The sequence below is a fragment of the Vipera ursinii genome (genome assembly GCF_947247035.1).
Source record: "Vipera ursinii genome assembly, chromosome: 2".
NCBI lineage: Eukaryota > Metazoa > Chordata > Lepidosauria > Squamata > Viperidae > Vipera > Vipera ursinii.
This window is the reverse complement of record NC_139513.1, coordinates 246,149,615-246,171,525: the sequence shown is the minus strand read 5'-3', so window position 1 is coordinate 246,171,525 and position 21,911 is coordinate 246,149,615. Positions and strand designations below refer to the sequence as shown.

The window sequence follows — 21,911 nt, the reverse complement described above, 5'->3', positions numbered from 1 at the left end:
CCATTTTCGGATCAACCGAATGTAGAGCATTTACCTGTGACTGGAACTGATTGATTGGCTTGTCACCCATGTATGATATTGTGGGTTAAAGAGAGCGACTGCCTAAACCAGAGGTAGGCAACCTTGGCTCTTTTATGACTCGTGGACTTCAACTCCCAGAATTCCTGAGCCAGCCACGCTGAGGGGAAAGGGAGAGGTTTCCATGCTGAGCCATGCTGGCTCAGGAATTCTAGGAGTTGAAGTCCATGAGTCATAAAAGAGCCAAGGTTGCCTACCCCTGGCCTAAACTAAAATCACCCACCTAGTTTTCATGCCTAAGGCGAGACTAGAACTCACTGGTTTCTAGACTGATATCTTAATACTAAATTGGCTCTCTTGTGTTGGAATTATAACTATCATGTCAGGGAAGGCTACATTATAAGAACTTTGAAAGCGCCACCTCAAGTGAAAGAGATAGACAAAAGAGCAGTAGCTGGGGGTATCACTAATTTTTTTTTCTATAACTTTTCCCCATTAATAGTAATAATAAAGTTATGACGGTGCTGAAAAAGGAGACTTACTTGTCCTTGAAGTTCTGGCCATCCCAGAACAGTGCAGTCACATTATCGCAATCTGGGTACTTGGCAATTGGCTTGCAATATCCCATGGTCACGTGATCACTGTTTGCAACCTTCCCTGCTGGCTTTCCAAAATCAAAATCAATGGGGAAGCAGACAGGGAAGGTCATAAATCTCTTGCACTCTCCTCTGCCTGGAAATAGCCAATCCCGACTCTACCACACTGGAGCTATTCGTTGCATGCCCTCCCTTGCCTAACCACTGCATCCTCCAGCTTTCCACATTCCCATGTCTCGCAGGCCACTCACATAACCTACTCTACCTGGCAACATCCATCCCTGGCCCAACACCTTACATAGCTGCCTGCCTGTGAACTGCCTGAGACTTGCTTAACGTGTGATTGCCATTGTTGAGTAATGTAGTCAATGTGATTTCATGCTTTTCTGACCACACTGTTTGGTGATGGAAATTTCTATTTCAATTGCTATCCCTGTCTACTTATAGTTGTTTACAAAATAAATCCTTTGCAGAAATAAATCTCACATTTAATTATATTCTGTATTTATTGGATCTATATCCTACCTATTTTGTACTACTATTATTACTACTACTATTACTACTATTTTGTACTATTATTATTACTACTCAAGTTAGTGTAAATATTCCTGCCTCTTATTTTCCCCACAACACTTAAACTGTGAAGTGTATTGGTCTGGCCCACAATCACCCAGCCAGCTTATTAATGCCTTTTATTGTTTTCACACTTTTTACAGAGTTGACTCCTTCCATAATAGAATTAATTTAAAACTACAAAAATATAAACTTACATCTTTTCCCAAAACTCTAAGTTCAAAGTGAGCTTCTTTGAAGTGGACCCTGGTAATTCTAGGCCTGAAATGTTTTTTAAAAAAAACAAAACATACATTAAGATAGAAATGAATTTATTCAGGAAATATTGAAAGAATCAGTCTAACTATAAAGAGTTAATACAATAGACATTCTTTAATTCCTTAGATAAATATAGGTTTATATATTCCAATTCTCTATAACAAAAAGGCCAGAAATTAATTCTAAATTGGAAATAAGCATTCCATAGTCCACCATCTCTTAAGTTCTATTTTCCCCAAGTTGTTTTATAGCAATAGTTAATGCAAATAATACATTATATACGCAGCTAATAACTGAATATAGTGGTATGCAGGGCTTTTTTTGTCATAGAACGCCCAGAACGGAGTTCCGGCACCTTTTTTGGATGGAACCTTGTAGGGTAGGCAAAGCAGGTTGTATGACATGTGTGAGTTCCAGCACCTTTTTATTTTACAAAAAAAAAACACTGGTGGTATGTATGCAACATAGATTAGAACCTGTTAACACTGTACCAATAGAAGAGAACATTTGTAGCTTAGGGTTGAATTGTGGCACCTCACATTCATATGACTACAATTTACAACTTTTTGCTGAAAACCGTTTTTTATTTCCAGTTTTTGCAAAAGTGCCCTAGAGCAACCAGGGGTTTGCTTAACAAGTGATTCACTTAATGACCAAGTGGTTTGCTTAACAACCACTGAAAGAAAAGGTTGTACAATCAAGTTGGACACGTGATCACCTGCTTTACATCATCACAACTTATGACCATAATGAGCAGGCTCTTTTGCAGTTATAAACGGAGGACTGCGTATGTAGTTATCAAAACATACAAGGGTGTATCCATGGACTCATATCTCAATCAAAGGGAGTTAATTCTTTACCAATCTGAGGAAAAATATTTACTTGGAAGATTAAATAGATGGAAAAGAAGGCACAAAGTGTGCATATGTATTGTTGCTTACCATCCATTATTGATAAGGACTATAGATTTTACTTACCAAAAATACTTTCCTACTTGTTTTTTATTCTTATAAACAACTACTCCTATAGGCTTCAATCCCAGAAAATATTCAGATTTGTTTTCACCCTGAAAAAAATGTTGAATTAAATTAAATTATATTTGTTAATGTGATACTTTTTTCAAAAGAAAAACATTTTTCACATAGATCACTGTGTAGAGATAAAGAAGAACATTTTCTAATCTGGTTCCATCATAGTAGTTGCAACCACAACAAAAAAATCCATTGTCAATATTAAATAAGCTTCCCCTCCCTCCACTTAAGTCTGAGCCTACTAATTATCTATTATTTCCTGTTATTTTGAACTTCTTAAGGACTTTACTCAGATTCTGTTTTACTTTTATAATTTCCTGCCTGAACATATCTGTTGCATGTATATTCCTTTTATCTTCTAGTGACACTTAGAATAAATCCCTCAGATTTGTAATCTTATACTTTTTATAATAGTTAATTGCCTTTTGTATGGCAACGCAACCACAATCTTTAACAGAAAGTTCCCTAATCCATGCTTACCTCAAATATGAATTTTCAAGGATTTAACTTTTGTCTTTAAAAAAAAGTATCTTGTTCTAGAGTAACAGAATTACTGCTTTGCAATAGATTTCAAGGATTGCTGACCCTGTCCAAGATCCAGAGAATTATACAGTATAGTCTACAAGCCTACTAGGCTCAGCCTTCTGAATGTCTTCTAAGCTGCTTTTGGAATGGAAGAAAGTGTAAATAAATTTGTGATTCAGCACTATAATTTGCTTTTCCAGGAAAATAACTCAATAATTCCACTAACACAGGGGTCCCCAACCCCCAGTCCATGGACCGGTCCCGGTCCATGGCCTGTTAGGAACCAGGCTGCATAGCTGGAGGTGAGCTATGAGCAAAGCTCATCTGTATTTGCAGCCTCTTCCTAGCGCTAGAATCACTGTCTTAGCTCCACCTTAGATCATTAGGCATTATATTCCCATAGGAGCGCTAACCTTACTGTAAACTGTGCATGCGAGGATCTAGGCTACACCCTCTTCCTTCTCCCCTCCCCTGTCCATGGAAAAATTGTCTTCCACAAAACCAGTCCTTGGTACCAAAAAGGTTGGGGACTATTGTACTAACTTTGTAAAGTAATCATCCTTTTCAAATTCTTCAAAAGTTTACATATCTTTCCCATGGAATGCTATTAGAAGATGGCCCTATTGACTCTGGGACTCTGGGTGAACAAATAACACCAAAGTTTATTGATTGCTTCATTTATTTTATAAACAACATCATTCAACATAATGAATCCCCAGTGGGAACATGTAACAGTCTTTAAATTCAGAAACTAAATATAGGTAGTCCTCAGATAATGACAACTTGTTTAGCCACCACTTGAAGTCACAACAGTGCTGAAGGGCAGTTAAGGCTGACCCTTGAACTATAATTGTTGCAGCCCCACCATGGTCAAGTGATCAAAATTTGGGCATAGCAGCTTGTCCACATTTATAACTGCAACATGCTCTTCAACTCTCCCCATCTGCTAACTATGTTATCTCTGTTCTTTCATCTGCCCTGCATTCTACCACTTATCTCTGTTGCCCCCCCCCCATCCTCAGCTGATCTCTGCTTCCTCCTGGCAGCTTCCCCAGTAAGATATTGCTATGCAATCAGCTTACAGTATTCTTTTGAAATCTCTCCAAACTTGGAGGGGGAGGGTGGGGAGGGAGAGAAAGGCAAGCAATATCTGTAGGCAATTATTTATTTGCTTGACCCTTTGTCACTGTTGGCACAGCTGCATTGCTGTCAATGGGAAGAACAAACAATTCCTTTCTCTCCAATCTCTCTGCTCTGCCAGAGAGGTGGGGGGGGGGAGAAAAAACCCACCGATCTGGCACAGATAACAAGCACTGAGAATAATGGCAATCACATGATTGAAAGATTCTGTGAAGGTTGCCAATGGTTATTAATGGGCTGTAAAGTGATTTTTTTCAGCACTGCTTTAACTTTGAATGGTTGCTGAACGGATAGTTTGTAGGTGAAAACTTCCTATATCTGTTTCAAATTATATTATCTTCCATAGGGTTCCTTCTTTGAGATCATTTTTTAAAATAATTTCTACTTATTTACAAATATTGTAGTAGAAGCATTAACTATGGTAGATTTCTATGTTTTTAAATCAATTCTTTTTGTGTCATTAGTCTATTTCTTGAGTCCAGAGGTATCATGTTGCCATAAGTAATCTTTCTTGTCCTTGAAATAAAAAGCATTTGACAGTGATGTTCTTTAGTTCTTTCTGAATTCCACATGGCCTCCACACTGCTGTCATTTAGAAGAGCTGTGGGGACTTGGAACTTCACCCAAGCCTTTGAGAAAGGAAAGGGAGACCGTTCATTTCATCACCTTTGCCATCTTTTACCTTTATTTCTCATGTTTTATTGATTTTATTGTAATTTCTTTGATTGTTGTGAGCTGCCCATTCAATCTGTTGAATAGCTATTAAGTGATTCTTAGTTTAGAAGAAGAAAAAATTATGAAACTCAGTCAATTGCATCCCCATGTTACTAAAAGCCTAATAAATGATTAACCAAACAAATAAATAAGGTATAATGAATTGTAACTTTAAAAATATTACTTACATAGACAGGATAAAGATCCACTCCATACATTTCAAGTGTCTTTGCTACTCCTAAGTAATTCAGTTCTGCCTCAGCTGGAACTTGGCCACTGTTGAATAAAATAACATTCTTAGATGTATTTATTCACAACAAAGTCCAGAAATTCATAGGTAAAGGTAAAGGTTCCCCCGCACATGCGTGCTAGTCGTTTCCAACTCTAGGGGCCGGGTGCTCATCTCCGTTTCAAAGCTGAAGAGCCAGCGCTTGTCCGAGGACGTCTCCGTGGTCATGTGGCTGGCATGACTAGACGCCAAAGGCACACGGAACGCTGTTACCTTCCCACTGTAGTGGTCCCTATTTTTCTACTTGCATTTTTTACGTGCTTTCGAACTGCTAGGTTGGCAGAAGCTGGGACGAGTAACAGGCGCTCACTCTGTTACGCGGCACTCGGGATTCGACCGGCCAAACTGCCGACCTTCTGATCGACAAGCTCAGTGTCCTAACCCACTGAGCCACCACGTTCCCCAGAAATTCATACCTGGCAGCTAATACCTTATACAACACATTAAAATCCTTACAAATTATATATGATGTTCATTGGATTATATAATCCAAAACCTGTATGGAAACTTTGATTCCTCAAAGATAGAGTCAATATTTGAAGGAATATATTTAAAATGAGAAAGTGTATGTCCAGTACAGTTCTCCACCAAGAGACTGAGATGATCAAAGTAAAGACTAGCATATGGTTATGTTTTCTTACAAAGCTACTGCCTTTTTTATTGGTTTATGCTCATTCACTCTGATGATAATTTTGAAAGATATTGAAAATCATTCCAGCAGAAACTGAAGTACTCTGGTTTTTCACAAGATTTAGTCTGATAATGTACTTGAACGTAGGCAGTGTCAGTTCTTAAGCAGCATTTGGAAGGGCAGCAAGATCAGTTGGTTCTGCTTAGAGACATATAGTTTGGAGGTTAATCTTCTTTTTTAGGTCAGCAAAATATTTACATCAAATAATTATCTCCAAATTTAGAAGAATTCTAATCTTAACAAACTCTTACTGTATATATTTTCAACAGGTTTTCTTCATAGGAAAAAGTTGAGTTGCCCTTGTAGCACAGGGACTACTGAATCTATATCCCATATTCAGTTGTAATTGTACTTTTTATAAAAATACAAGGTTACATTTTGTACCCCTCTTTCAGTAAATTTTCTAGGCCATTCAGATCTATTTTATGTAATATGTTGCTGTCTCATCACTGCAATTCTCCTTCTCTGAGTGTGGCAAAAATCAGTTTGCTTATAGAATTATCTTGGAATTGACTACACTGCAATACTACACTTGCAGTATTCTTGCAGTATTCTTTGTGGAATACTGATCTCAGAACATATTAAACTTGTTGTTCAATACAAAGAAAAACAAATTACTACTATTTCCATGTGATTAACTGCCCTAATAAAAGAATTTATGTTACTTATGGTTTACAAATAAAATATCAAAAAAGTTTTGTTTCTTTCATAGACCCTTCAATACACAGATGTGGCAACAAGCAAACTGGAACCTCCTCTAATTTTGTTTGTCCTCCCTCAAGTAGGTCTATAACCTCCAGTGATGGAACGCCCACAAACCTAGGAAGCAAGCTTTTCCACTGATTGCTCTTATTGACAGACAATTTCTCCTTACGTCTAGGATGTATCTCTCTTTGACAAGCTTCCACCCATTACTTCTTGTCCTGCATTCTGATGCCCTAGAGCAGGGGTGTCAAACTCAATTTCATTGAGGGCCGCATCAGCATTGCGGTTGCCCTGAAGGGGCCAGGTGAGTGTGCCCTGGGTGGGCGTGGCCTACTGGGTGGGCGTGGCTAGAGTGCGTATGGCCTACTGGGTGGGCATAGCCAGATCTACATCGTTCGCATCAAGGGTGCCTATGGGGCCCTGGGCAGGAGTGGGACAGATCTGAGCGTCTCTGGGCCAGGGCCAAGGCAGTGGGGGCTGTTCCCTCACTGTTTCCAGGTTGGCTTCACGGGCTGCATGAAACCACTTTGCGGGCCGGATCCGGCCCCGGGGCCTTGTGTTTGACATGTCTGCCCTAGAGAATAAGTCAATCCCCTCTTTTTTGTGACAGCCCTTCAAGTTCTGGAAGAAAGTTATCATGTTCCCCCTGATCACTGTCCTCTGATGCACTGTTTCACTCAGGTAAAGATACAAGACTTTTAGTAGTTTATAGATTGATTTCATCTTTTTTTTCACCCCCACCACTTTTGATGAAATGTGTCATTCTTCTGCATCTACAGAAATACAGAATTTCCTACCAGTATTTTTCATGTTTATCTATACCATTTTGTGGCGAGATTTGCACATGATAAATCATGATGTGGCAGGCACATTTGGCATAACATGAAATGTAAATGAATCCATCTGTTTATAAACCATAGTTTAGAAACCTAGCAAAATATACTTATCATTATGAAAACATGAAGCCTCCTTCAAGTCAATTCAGTTGCTGCAATTTCACAGAAATATTTCTGTAATTTTCTTAGTAGCAGCAAAGAAATGATTTTCATTGCCTTAGCCTGGGATATATTTTAACTTCCTACTCTATTTTATAACTCCAAATAGTCACTGACAGTCTCCCATCTAAATAGACCTGCCTAGCTTCCAACTCAGGACAATGTTGTTCAGATGCTTCCACCTAGCTAATTATCTATTGTATGAACCTAGCCATCGGTGTTTTATTAAATAAACCATAATTTTGAAAAGTTAGTTAAGATATTCAGACCAACATCTCCAGTCAGAAATTACAGACATATCCTGGCTGTAATATACATACAAGACATAGAAAATACTAAGCCAAAATGTGTTATACTTATGTTTGTTCTGGATGGACAAGAAAGGGACCCAACACATAAGCATATTTTAAAAAGCAGTCAAAGTAAAGGTCCTTCACAGAGAGGGCTGCTTCTTTAATGCTTTTACTTTGTACAAGTTGTCATTTGACATTACTTAATAAAAACAAATTCTTACATCAGAGTTTTGTGTATTTGTTCTATGGTATCTTCTAATTCTTCTTTCTGGTCAGGAACAAAACGGTACTCCGAAACATAACCTGCAGTGTGCTTGCATGGATCATAGTCTCCAAGTTCAGCTATACAATGCACACAAAAATATGAATTTTTAATTGCATACTTTTGGATAGATATTCACATAAAATATTTTGTTGGAATTACTCAACTAAAAATAATCCAAATTAATCTAGATTATAGCATTTAATTCAAAAAGTGGAAATTAGGAATATGGAAGAGAAAATAAGAACAGAAACATTTATTCACATAGAAAAAATTAAGTATGGATCCCATTTAACATGTTGCATTAAAACAGGCATTTCAGTGAGCATATGTTGTTCTGTGGCTCACCTGTTTTTCTTTTGTACCCCCTTGCATAGAAGAAAAATTGATCAAAAGGGGATTACAAGATAGTAAGCAGGCATACATAAATGAATATACAATGAAAGAAATTTAGTGGTACTAACAGACCCGAGCACAGTGTATTCCCATAGGATGCCTGCTTACTCCTTGTAATTATTTCACCACCAATTTCTTTGCTCTGTAAGGGAAAGATGAGAAAAAAATTGGATCAGGCACAGGAGAAATTGCTTACAAAGATAGCCTGGGGTTTTTTTCCTTCCTGTTTTGCAGAGGCAATTGCCTAACCAATGGAGAGTGGGGGAGGGGAAAAACAAGCAACCTTTGTAGGCAATCTCTCCTGTGTTTGACATTTTTTCCTCCCCCCCCTCCCTCCCAATGGAGACTGGAGAGTAATGGATTACAAGAGAGTAATCATGCACATGATGGGGAATATACCAAGCTTTTGCATAGCATGTTCACAGCTACCAGTACCACTTCATTCCTTTTGATGTATAGGCCCCATAGTGTGTCTCCTTATTGTTTTGTACCTATTCATTTCCAATGAATGTAAATACAGACATTAATTCCCTTATCCCAGTGCTATGGTGAGCATTCCAAAAGGTGGAGGAGTGGGGGGGAAAGAAAGCAGAAGTAAAATTATTAGATGGCAAACAGAAGCTTAAAGTGTGAAACTGATTAGTCTGGTCAGTTATAGATAGCAGCTGCTACGGTAGTTGGCTATCCCATTGCTGGGGTGAGCATTCCAAAGAATGGAGAAGAGGGGAAAAGGAAAGCACAGTCATATGGCTTCCCTTCTTAGTGACTATTTCGCTTAACAATAATGACACATGGACAGCCTCAATCATTTTCAACTGGGAAACTTAACATTTTAGGTAAAGGTAAAGGTAAAGGTTCCCCCGCACATGCGTGCTAGTCGTTTCCGACTCTAGGGGCCGGTGCTCATCTCCGTTTCAAAGCCGAAGAGCCAGAGCTTGTCCGAGGACGTCTCCGTGGTCATGTGGCCGGCATGACTAGACGCCAAAGGCGCACGGAACGCTGTTACCTTCCCACCGGAGTGGTCCCTATTTTTCTAGTTGCATTTTGACGTGCTTTCGAACTGCTAGGTTGGCAGAAGCTGGGGCGAGTAACAGGGGCTCACTCTGTTACGCGGCACTCGGGATTCGACCCGCCAAACTGCCGACCTTCCGATCGACAAGCTCAGCGTCCTAACCCACTGAGCCACCGCGTCCCCATTTTAGATCAAATCAAATAAAAAAATCCTAGAGGATTCCTGAAAATTCATTCAGACGAATCCGCCATCAATAGACACATAGAGATAAACCCCACTTACACACTTTTTAAAAGACATAATCAAAAGTCTAGGAAGGAAAGAACTGGCCAGAATATAACCTCTCTAGCAGCCAACCTCTCTAGCAGATTAGCAGGAAATAGCAGCAGATAAGCAATTAAGGGAGAAGTCACACTTCACCAAGATTGGTGGCAACCTAGTATCCTCCCTTAATAATCCTAACTGAAACGGGCAACTAAGCACTAAGCAAAGCAGTCACTAAATGAGAAATCACATGTGCTTTCTGGCTGGAAAGAGACATAACCATTCAGTTTCACATTTGGCTTTTATTTGACTTCTAACCACTTCCTTCACCCTTTGGAATGTTCAAATGCCCACTTACTGTCTTGCTCATATCTAAAGCAATGCAATTGCACCTGCAAACTGGTGCTGGGAGGTGCAGGTAGGCTATGCAAACAGCTTACAGCACTCTCTTGAAATCTCTTCCTCTCCAGTGTCGAGGATGTGTGTGTGACTGTGTGGAGCAAGCAATTTCTGTAGGCAATGTTTGCCTGAGCCTCCCCCCCTGATGATCTTCAATATCTCCCTCAGTCCTGAAATTCTTCAAAATGATACTCTGAAAAGAGGATATTGGATTCTAGTCTGAAGAAGAAAAGAGTGAAGTGGTGATAAGTCTTATTAAGTGGAAGCCCCAAGGTTACAATAATAAAAAAACAAGCAAAAATGTCAACATTGCCTAACACATTTAAAAGAATGTGCAGGAATTGGATGGCTATATAATTTTTTAAGTGAATAAAATAATAAATTTATTTTATTTATATATTTATTAATTTATATGCCACCCATGTCTCCATCAAGTGACTCTAAATAAAATAAAATAATTACAAAAGCATTTTGGAAACTTTCTATCACCATATGATATAACAGGTTCAATATAGCTGAACATTTTATAATGTGGCCCTACATAAACTGAACTCAGTTTTCTATGAATTAAAACTACATATATTCACTTTGCATATAAATACTAAAGAAGACACAGCTCTTTTAAAGGTTAGCAGATCTGTTGTGGCACCAGTTCTGTGGACTATTACTCCCTCCCCCATTGAAAATTTAATATGGAGTGGATCTCTGATAAAGTAACTATTTTTAGTGTCCCCAAAAACACCCAACAGCCAATTTTGGTGATCTTGAACATTGCCACATAGCTAATCTAGTGGTTTAGTAAACCTAAACCATTACCGTATGTTTGAAACAGGAATCAATAGTTTTTTTTAGGAAACCATGACTAAAAATGCTAATCTTACACTATGTGTGAGTCAATCTTGTGTGAACATAGGCATCCAAAGCATGCATTTATTATCCCTCTGGAATGGATCTTGAAGAAGAAGAAATACATATCAATATACTACATTCAACTCAAAGAAACACAGGTTTTAAGGTATAATCAAACCTGTACTGCAAATAAAAGACAGTATTAAAAAGGAAAATACTGTATCAGCACATACCCTGTATTGCATAAGCTCCCAACTGAGCAGCAATATTGACAGGACAAGGCAAACGCCCTTGTAGGACATCCTGCTTTACCTGCAAAAAGAACTGGTACCTAAAACAAAGAGAAAATGAGCATTAGCACATACAGTTGTAAACTCCTTAACATGCCCATTTTTATATGCAACAGTTTTATTTATACTATTATTGTTCATTAAGTCTGAGATGGGATTGTGCTTTTAGTTCCACATATATTCAAATGTGTACCAATTCCATCTTATTTCCACATTATTTTTATTTTTTATTTATTTTAATTCCATTTATAGCCCGCCCTTCTCCGAAGACTCAGGGCGGCTTACAAGCTTAGCAGTAGCCTTCATTCTATGTATATGCCTGCTTATTAGGGCTTTCACACACACACCCCCCAAGTGGCATTATTACAAAGTCAGCTTAATAGCCCCCAACAGTCTGGGTCCTCATTTTACCTACCTGGGAAGGATGGAAGGCTGAGTCAACCTTGAGCCTGGTGGGACTCGAACCTGCACTAATTGCAGGCAGCTGGTGTTACTTAAGGAGGCATTAGCCTAAATAATTATCCTTAGCATATATTCATTTTGAACGTAATTTTTAAACTGAAAACTACATAAAAGTGTAAATCAAAAGATAACCAAGTTCTGATCAACGTTATTTCCCCACAGTGGAGAGACTGCACCAGTCGCCCTTCACATCTGAAGTGACTCAGTATTTGACACTCTTTTCCCCTTTTGTTTAACACAGGGTTTTTCAAACCTGGCCCTTTTATGACTTGTGGACTTCAACTCCCAGAATTCCCTTAGCCAGCGTGCCTTGCATAGTCATAAAAGGGCCAAGTTTGAAGACCCCTGGTTTAACACCTATATGAACTAACTGGCTAAAATCATTTGTCAATATGGAGTTTGGTATCATCAGTATGTAGATCAGACATGTCAAACTCACGACGTCACGTGACGTCGTGCACCATATTGGGAAGGTTTTGCCATTGCCGGCAATGGGGTGGGCGCGGCTTCCATGTGACGCATCCGGCCTCTGGGCCGGCAGTTTGACACCCGATGTAGATGATATCCGACTGTATATCTCAACCCTGGGTGCACAGCTGAACTACTGATGTACTAATCCTGTGTGTGGAGGCTGTTTTGGTCTGGATGAGGAAGAATATACTAGAGTTGAATCCTGACAAGACTGAGCGGATATGTCTATTTGGACCTCCTGGGTTTTGGATGCTTTTATTTTCAGTCTTGGATGGGGATGTACTTCATGCAAGAACTAGTGCAGAACGTGGAAATCCTCCTGGACAAACAGTTTCTGCTTGATGAACATGTAGTACCAGTAGTTGTGGCCAAGGCAACCTTTGCACAGGTTTATCTCAGCTACCAGTTGTACCTGCTCCTTGACCAGGAGTACTTCAGCTGGTTACTCTCACTCTGATTGGACTAGTAGAATACGTTTATTTTTTAATTTCTCCATGGCACCTTTATTATTTTTATAAATAATTCATGGTAGCAAACATATCCAACCTACCTTCCTCCTCCTATTTTCCCCACAAAAACAACCCTGTGAGATGAGGTGAGCTGAGAGAGAATGACTACTCCAACAGGCTTTCATGGCTAAGGCAGGACTAGAATCATAGTCTTCCGCTTTCTAGCCTGATGCCTTAACCATTAGACCAAACAGTCTACATAGGACTGCTCTTGAAGACCTTCCTAAAACTACAGCTGATCCAAAATGCATTGGCACAAGCAGTAACAGGGACTTCTTGTCACACACCATCTCAAGCAGCATCATTACTGCCACATGGCTACCTGTTGACTTCCAGGTATTATTCAAGGTACTAGTCTCATCTATAAAGCACAGAACCTGGTTATCTGTGAGATCCCCTGTTCCTAATTATTTCTGCCCTCCTGCGCATTCAGGCAAAGTGGTGAGCTCCAGGTTCTCTAAATTAAATGCTGTAATCTTAGGGAACTTAGGAAGTGCACCTTCTCTTTTGCAGTGACTGCTCTCCTGAACTGCATCTTCCAAGAGATATACATATGATGTACATTTTGCTAGGGTTTTGGAAGGCTCTTAAGATTGGGCTTTGTACTCAGGCCTCTGATCAATGTGTTTTGTTGTTTTTATTGGTATGTCTGCTTTGTCTAGGTTGTTATGCGGTGTGGTTGTTTTAAGTTGTACAATGGATATTGTAAACCATCGAGAATCTTTTGTAATGGGACAGCTATAACAAATTTGTATTATTATTATGGTTGGTTGGTCACCCGATCAGCACTGGCTTTGGAATTTTTGTCCACCTTTTGAGTCCTTCCCAAGGCAATCAGATAGGCAAATATTATTGTCACCAGAAAACACAGCCCAAATAAAACTAATGTATATATGCCTATTTAGGTAAAGGTAAAGGTTTTCCCGCACATGCATGCTAGTCGTTTCCAACTCTAGGGGCCGGTGCTCATCTCCGTTTCAAAGCCGAAGAGCTAGCGTTTGTCCGAGGATGTCTACGTGGTCATGTGGCCGGCATGACTAGACGCCAAAGGCACACGGAATGCTGTTACCTTCCCACTGTAGTCGTCCCTATTTTTCTACTTGCATTTTTATGTGCTTTCAAACTGCTAGGTTGGCAGAAGCTGGGATGAGTAACAGGCGCTCACTCTGTTACACGGCGCTCGGGATTCGATCTGCCAAACTGCCGATCTTCTGATCGACAAGCTCAGCGTCCTAACCCACTAAGCCACCGTGTCCCTTATATGCCTATTTAGGAAGGTCATATTTCAGCTATTATAAACAATTAATATTTGGTTTATTTATCTTTAGTTCAGATGCAAATTATTTTCCCTTTTCAAATGTACAGTGAATTTAAGGATGCTGGGCATGGGTATACTTACTGAGAATCCTTTTTATTGTTAATGGTTTTAAATCTTTGTTTGCTTTGAAATCCTTTTTGTGGCTTAAGAGTGCTTCTCACCGGTCCATAGTCTTAGTATTAAGAATTTTTATAGAGAGAGATCTTAGTATTTTAATATTATAGTATTGTTTTGACAATCTTAGTTTTTAGTGATCTTTTTTATGTCTTATAAGTTTCAGCTTTGTTGTTGAAATGGGGGTAATCTTTCCTTATTATGTTTTATGCTGGTCTATGATTAAAGTAAGGATTTAACTGACTGATTGATATGGCACTATTGTATTGTGTGCTATGATTACCATGCAATTAACATTAAGAAGTGAAAGTTGTGTATATAGTGAATAACCATAAAAAGCATCAACTGATTTAAGAGCACTTTAAAACATGTCTGCATTACTAAATTTGAAACATTTGCAAAACACACTCTTCATATAAACCTAACTTCAATTAAGATGACTAAAATGACACTGGTGCCTTCAACCATAACTGTCTGCCGAATAGATTGTTGACCCAGATAATGTAAGTTTCAAGGCTTATGCTAAAGTCAAAACATACCACACTATAAAGGGTTTCCCTTACCAAACAGTTGCACAGAAATCACAACTGTCTGCAGAAACCAAACATTATTTGCCTAATGCTGTAAGGCAGGGGTGTCAAACTGCAGGCCTGTGGGCCAGTGGCAACATATGGAGGCCTCGCCCACCCTAGCTCCGGCAATGCAAAAAAAGTCGTGATGCGTCGCAACACGTCACATGATGCAGCGAGTTTGACACCCACACTGTAAGGAGGAGGACTCATTGTGTATGCTCATCTAGTGAGTATTCTAGATTTACTAATGAAGGATCAAATCTTACTTTGACTTAGCACTTAGAATCCTGGCAAATCATGTAAAGTTTATTGCAAAAATGCTTGATTTCTTTTTTCTGAAATCCATGGTTCTTTCAACAGTACATGCTTCCATCCTTCAGTACATTTGAGAAAATTTCTTGTTTAATGTTTTCCTTAATTAAAGCCGAACAGATGGGTACATAGCCTATTAAATTTCACTTACAAATACTTTTTTCATGTACCATGTTTCCCCGAAAATAAGACCCACCCAGAAAATATGTCCTAGCATGAATTTTAGCGTGTGCCTAATATAAGCCCTACCCCCAAAATAAGCCCAGCCACTCCGTCCCACCGTCTGGTTGCTTGTTGCTGCAATGGGGCTGGAGGCCGTACGACGTGACCACTGCCATGAGTTGAGACAAGGCAAGTGGGGGGATGGAGCTACCCCACCCATCCTGCACCTGTTTATCTCAGGGCCCCCACAGCCAGGCCACTCCCCCCTCGGCGACCTCCCCCCACCCGTTCAATAAACCGGCTGCCTGCCGGCCTCTTCCCTTTCACTCCCTCTCAAGTTGGACTGCCATACTATGGAGGATGGGCACAGGAGGCTCGTCGCCTTACCCGATACCCCTCCGCTGTTTCGGAACCTGGGGGAAGTGAAAGTGAAAGGCCGCCACTGCTGCACATGAGCCGTGTCCATTCTTGGAAGGGTTTTCTTTGGTCCCCGGTGGTGGCAGCTGCCTCCTCCTCTGCCGCTTGCTGCTTGGGTCCTGCAGCGCTGCATTGCGCTGCTTGCTCTCCGTTCACCGCCTGTACTGTATGGTTTCAATGACAGCTGCTCTGGAGGCCAGTGGTAGGCTCTCTGCATCATCCCTGGGCTGGTGGTTTTGGCTATGGGACCCAAGAAACAGATGGAGGAGGAGGTGACTGCCACTGCTAGGCAGGTGAGCTGCCGGCAGACATGGCAGTCCTGCCTAGGAGGATAGTGAAAGAGAAGAGGCTGGCAGGCAGCTGGTTCACTGAATGGGTGGGGGGAGGTACCGTGTTTCCCTAAAAATAAGGCCCACTACAAAAATAAGCCCTAGCCTGATTTTTGGGGGTGGGCCTAATATAAGCCCTATCCCAAAAATAAGCCCAGGGAGGTGTGAGTGTGGTCAACACAAGTGGTAGTGAGCGCACGGGAGCCAATAGTGTCCAGCAGCAGTGGCAGCCCCGTGGCCCCTTGTCTGCGTGTAGTGGCAGAGGTGGGATGGGAAATGTTTGGCCACCTATGGGGCGCTTGGAAACTGAACAATTCACTTGGTTTCCAAGTGCCCCATAGGTGCCCAAATGCTTTCCCCCCAAATGGAGATCTGACGGAGACAAAAAGCTCTGTCTGTTTGCAAGTGGGGTGCTTTGAAATGGAGCAATCTGCTCTGTCTCAAAGGGCCCCATTCACAAACAAACAGAACTTCTAGTCTGTGTCAGATTTCCATTTGGAGAAAAAATGTTTGAGTGCCTATGGGGCATTTGGGGCAGTTCCACCCCCTCCGCAACCTGTCCTACCTCGTGGCGGTAGCACAGCATGGTAGGCCACATAGCCTTCGCCAGAAGCAGCTAGAGAAGGGGACTGGCAGCCACGTGGTCTACTGCCAGACGGTGGCTGTTGGTGCCACTGTCACGAGGCAAGGCAGGTGTCAGGGAAAAAAGACATCCCCCCAAAATAAGACCTACTGCCTCTTTTGGAGGCAAAAAAATGTAAGACCAGGTCTTATTTTCTGAGAAACATGATAAGTGGGTATGGGGCTTGTGGGGCAACTCCACCCCCCCCCATCTGCCTTGCCTCACCTTGTGGTGGCAGCACCGATGCGATGTGTGCTCTCCTGCCCCATTGCAACAGCAAGCAACCAGATAGTGGGATGGAGTAGGCAGGCGGCTGCAAAGTCAGGCATTCCCCTAATGGTCTTTTGGTCCCCCAAAAAATATAAGACATATTTTTGGGGAAACACATTAATTGTTTGCACTTATCAGCTGCTAAACCAGATATAATAGTATAATAATTGTAAAATGTAAAAAGTCGTTTTATGTTACAGAGAGGGTACTTTGTACATATAAAATGCAACAAGTACACAGTCATATTTTGCTCCCTCAAATCTATGCACTGGGGCAGAGAAGGCTGTAAACAGGTAGATGAGCAATAGATATAGAAATACGTCAATTATTCTAGATTTTACATTGCTCTGGCATGATCCTATTGTCAATCATGAAACCTGCTTTTGTGTATTTAGTACAATAAATGATCACGCAAGGTGAAAGTTGCACACTTGAACAGGTCCTTTTAAAATGTATATAGAATCTGATTATCAAACATTTTTTATATATAACTTACAACTGTTTATATGACTTTTGATCTTTCATTATAAATATATATATATTTCTAAAATATTCTAAAATATTTCTTATATAAAATATAAAAATAAAATATGCAAAGTATAAATCTAAGATGTCCATTGTACTTCTAGAAGGATAATGACTAATGCTATGAATGTAATGAATTTTTGCCCTTAATAGGTTTCTGTTAACAAAGAAAAGTGATATATATGTTACTATCAATGTATGAAATTAGACTTTTTATAAAAAGCCTAGGCTATCTATAGAATGTCAAAATGGGATGTCAAAGTATAAAATGTTTAATATTTCACACATTTTTATGTAATACCAAAAGGCAAACCATCCAAGTATAAAATACTCCCACTAAAATGCCATTGTGGCCTTCCTTGTCAATTTTCTTTTGGTTGTTGTTTTTTTCCAGTAAGAAACTCCTGTACTTTATTTTGCATTTCTTCTTATATTTTCATATGTCTTTTCAAGGAATGGTTAAGGTTAGGCTTAGCCTTAGCCTAACCCAGGGGTCAGCAACCTGAAACAGTGAAAGAGCCACTCGGAACCGGTTCCCTCACAGAAGGAAAAACTGGGAGCCGCAAAAAATGTGTGCGCATATGTGTACATGCGCGCATGTGCAGAAAAGGGTTTGACTGAAGAGTGGAGCCAAGGCGAGATATGCACCTACCCTACATATTTGAATTGATTGGTTGAACTTTTTTAGTCCCACTTTTTTTTCTGGACTGCACATGGCAGAGGACTGGGAGCCGCAGGAGATGGCTGAAAGAGCCGCATGCGGCTCCAGAGCCGCGGGTTGCAGACCTGTGGCCTAACCCTAACTCTAACCTTAACCCTAATCCTTTTCATGACTCTCTTTTCATACTTTGCCTAAATAGTTCTTGTTGTTCTGCATAATGCCTAGGTATTATATACAACACCTAGGGAAAATATATGGCATATTAAAATAACACAGAAATTTCATACTTTGCATGAAAACATCACACATTCTATAGATTTCCTAGGCGTTCTATGCAATCCCAGCTTTTCACACATTGTGAACATATATACTGGAATATGAAATTTTTGAATCCCCCATTTATTTCCATTTTATGCACTGTAAATTCCTTCCTTTCCCAAACAATCTTTTCATCAGAGCATCCAACCAACACACACACACACCACAGACACAAAACAAGCAGTACAAAATGCTGGACTGTGTACATATAAAATTAAAACTCATTGCATTGAACATTACTGCATCTCATTGAGACTCATGTGATTTGAGTAAACTATTTCTCACTATTTTTAAAATAAAGTTTTGTTAAACTCTGAATAAATTAAAGCTTCACTACTTTTCCTTTCCCTTCTCTCTTTAACAAATATAGTCAATTTTCAATCTACTTTAAAATAACATTAAGTCTTTTTTATGATTGTTGTTAAGAGTAATATAATACCTGGTGATTTCTTCTTTTAGTTTGCATGGATCTTCTGCGTAGTATTTAACACCAAAATACAATGTGTAAGGTGGACCAGCTATTAGAAATAAGAGAACTATATAAAATTAAATGCATACGCGTACAATTTATATCTGGACATACTTTGAAAACATTTTCTTTGGCACCTTATTGAGTCAAGCATTCACCTGCTCATCTGTAATTTTAATTATATAATAGCTATCTTCCCATTTATTCTTAGAACACTATTCAAAATCCTTTAGTATTGGGGTGGTGCACCAATTGATTTTCTGATATTAAAATTGTAATAATATATACAAGCATGTAGAATTGATACAGCTGTAATATCCCCACTGAATTTTCTTTGGCAGGAATCATAAGCTATCAAGAAAAAAGCTACCAGGAAAAAAGGAACAGGATTAAAATAAGAATATTTGCATATTTTAGCACTCAAATCAGTATGATGTTAAATTTTGAGATTGATCAATATTTCTACATACAAAATAAGCAGAATAATTTGTGTCAGTTTTCTCAAAAAGATTGGGTTTGCAGATGTATTTTCTAAGCCTGTCACTAAACAAAATTTATAAAGTTCAAATTATATACATACTATTTATGAGTTCCTTATGCTCTGCAAGAGTCTTTGTAGGATCCAGCCAGAACTGTAATTATATAAAGAAAGAGTTAAGTTATTAAAAATACATGTCAACATATATGCCACTTACAAGACTTTTAAAGATTTTGCCATAGTCAAAATAAAACAAGACATTATACAAACTCTTTCTATAATTTATATGGATAGTTTTCCTATCACTCTTAATACTGTTGAAGAGATTGGGGAGGATTAAGTTTGCAAAATACGTGTTTTCAGATTAAAAAAATAATGCACCTATTCCGCCCATGCTAAAAATATAAAAAATTGCAGTCCAAAATGAGTGATGTCAGTAGCATGTGGGAGGGGCTCTGAGGGAACTAAAGTAAAGGCTATGTGGCCACATGCAGATGATGATTGACCTTCTCTAATCTATATGTTTATGTGAAAAACACTTAGTTGTCATTGATGACTACTGGTAACCAAACTGTCACGACTAGCCAGTTTGGTCCAATAATTAAGGCACCATGCTAGAAAACGGGAGACTGTGAGTTCAAGTCTCATCTTAGCCAGCTGGTGAATTAGATTAGTCACTCTTCTCTCAGCCCAGCCCATGTCACTGGGTTGCTGCTGTTGTGGGAAAACTAGAAGGAGGTGGTTGTGCTGGTTATATTTTCCATCTTGAGTTATTTGTAGAAATAATAAAGGTGGAATACAAATAAATAAATGTTCTCCAGATATGAAGCACATTTGCACACATTATGTGTCACTTTCTCAGCCTAGTGCAGTGGTGGCAAACCTATGGCACTCAGAGCCCTCCCTGTTGGCACGCACGCCGCCGCCGCCACCAGCAGCAGGTCCATCAGGCCAACACCACCCTTAGCAAGAGCCCCACCCAGCACAAAGGAGGCGAAGCGGCCGACTAGCAAGCTCGAGTAAAGGTGGTAGAACAGAGGTCACTAATTGGCAGACTGGAAGAAAAGGGAGGGGGAAGCATTTTACATGCATGCATGCATGGGGTTGCAAGCACACACGCACGGGAAATGGGGTGGGGCTAGTGCCTGCGTGATACTCACTAGCCCTGCCCCGTTCTTGCATGGTGCATCACCTCGTATCCGCACCCCACGGTGCGGTGGTGGCCATTTTTGCAACTTGCAGCATGGTGACCCATTTTTGCACCCCTGTTTTTTGCATGCTAGAGGCAGCACTCGGAGGCGCCTCCCTGCCCCCCCAATGGCACCACAATGCTGGCACTTTGCGATAAATAAGTGTGTTTTGGGTTGCGGTTTGGGCACTCGGTCTCTAAAAGGTTCGCCACCACTGGCTTAGTGCCTGCTAAACTACAACTTTCATTAACTTTCGCCTTCTATACAATATTCTATGTCTTAATATTTATTAGGGTTGCCCAAGAATTGAACAGTACATATAATGATTTTAAAAATATAGAAAAATAAGTTATATGAATAAATGATACAGTATTTTTAACATAAAGTATAATTAGAGTAGCTCCAACCTTACTTCCCCATTGCTTTCTGACAATAGTATTTTAAAGGTAAAGGTTCCCCCGCACATGTGTGTTAGTCATTTCCAACTCTAGGGGCCAGGTGCTCATCTCCGTTTCAAAGCCTAAGAGCTAGCGCTTGTCCGAGGATGTCTCCGTGGTCATGTGGCCGGCATGACTAGATGCCAAAGGCGCACGGAACGCTATTACCTTCCCACCGTAGTGGTCCCTATTTTTCTACTTGCATTTTTATGTGCTTTCGAACTGCTAGGTTGGCAGAAGCTGGGACGAGTAACAGGCGCTCACTCTGTTATGCGGCACTCGGGATTTGACCTACCAAACTGCCGACCTTCTGATCAACAAGCTCAGCGTCCTAACACACTGAGCCACTGCGTCCCTTTGAGCCACCGCGTCCCTTAATAGTATTTTAGGGATACTAAAAAAATCTATTAAAGTTCATTAGTATCTCATGGATAATAAAATAAACTACGATATTGCTATATCAGTAGAGTTAAACAGAATTAAAATTGCCAGTTGTTCTTGAATGAGAAACATATAATAATATTTTTATTACCCTGTATAACAAAGCAAACAACCCAAAAAAAACCACTCAAAAAGAAAACATGATCTGAAAATACGTACAGTTGAAATATTTCAAGCAAATCAACAAAATTAAAAATACAAATTAGCAGCTTAATATTTGCTACTACATTATTTCATCCATTTTGTAAGTATATGCACAGGTACATCTGTAAAAGCCAAGTATTTTTCTGTATAACTGTTTCTTAAAGTTACATGGAAATCTTAGAAATTATATTAGAAAATACATCATTATTAGAAAATTAGTAAAATGTACTACAATCCCCATAGTGATTGAAACCAAGCAAAAAATTTAGAAGAGATAGTCTTCAGCAAGACATTGATCAAAAAAGTTATTTGAGCTGCTTCCTGTATCAAATTGCAGATTCCAAGCATACCGTTTAAATACATGTGAATATACATTTTGTTTCAGGCAAA

The 21,911-nt window shown here is 39.7% G+C and overlaps 1 protein-coding gene across 6 annotated transcripts in view; it reads right to left on the bottom strand.

The window, feature by feature from the left end:
• EPB41L4A (erythrocyte membrane protein band 4.1 like 4A) overlaps positions 1-21,911 on the bottom strand; it is a gene marked incomplete at its 3' end in the record, with an annotated part of 88,465 nt that overhangs the window by 38,826 nt on the left and 27,728 nt on the right. For 5 of the 6 annotated variants that reach the window (XM_083351481.1, XM_083351479.1, XM_083351483.1 and 2 more), the window contains 7 exons: positions 19,412-19,463; positions 18,802-18,880; positions 11,244-11,341; positions 8,050-8,170; positions 5,044-5,131; positions 2,423-2,511; positions 1,385-1,448 (listed from right to left, as the gene is read on the bottom strand). In XM_083351481.1, coding sequence (XP_083207607.1) covers positions 1,385-1,448; positions 2,423-2,511; positions 5,044-5,131; positions 8,050-8,170; positions 11,244-11,341; positions 18,802-18,880; positions 19,412-19,463 — 591 coding nt within the window. Of the gene's footprint in view, positions 1-1,384; positions 1,449-2,422; positions 2,512-5,043; positions 5,132-8,045; positions 8,171-11,243; positions 11,342-18,801; positions 18,881-19,411; positions 19,464-21,911 lie in introns of those variants that run through there. The other variant, XM_083351484.1, reaches the window with a different exon arrangement.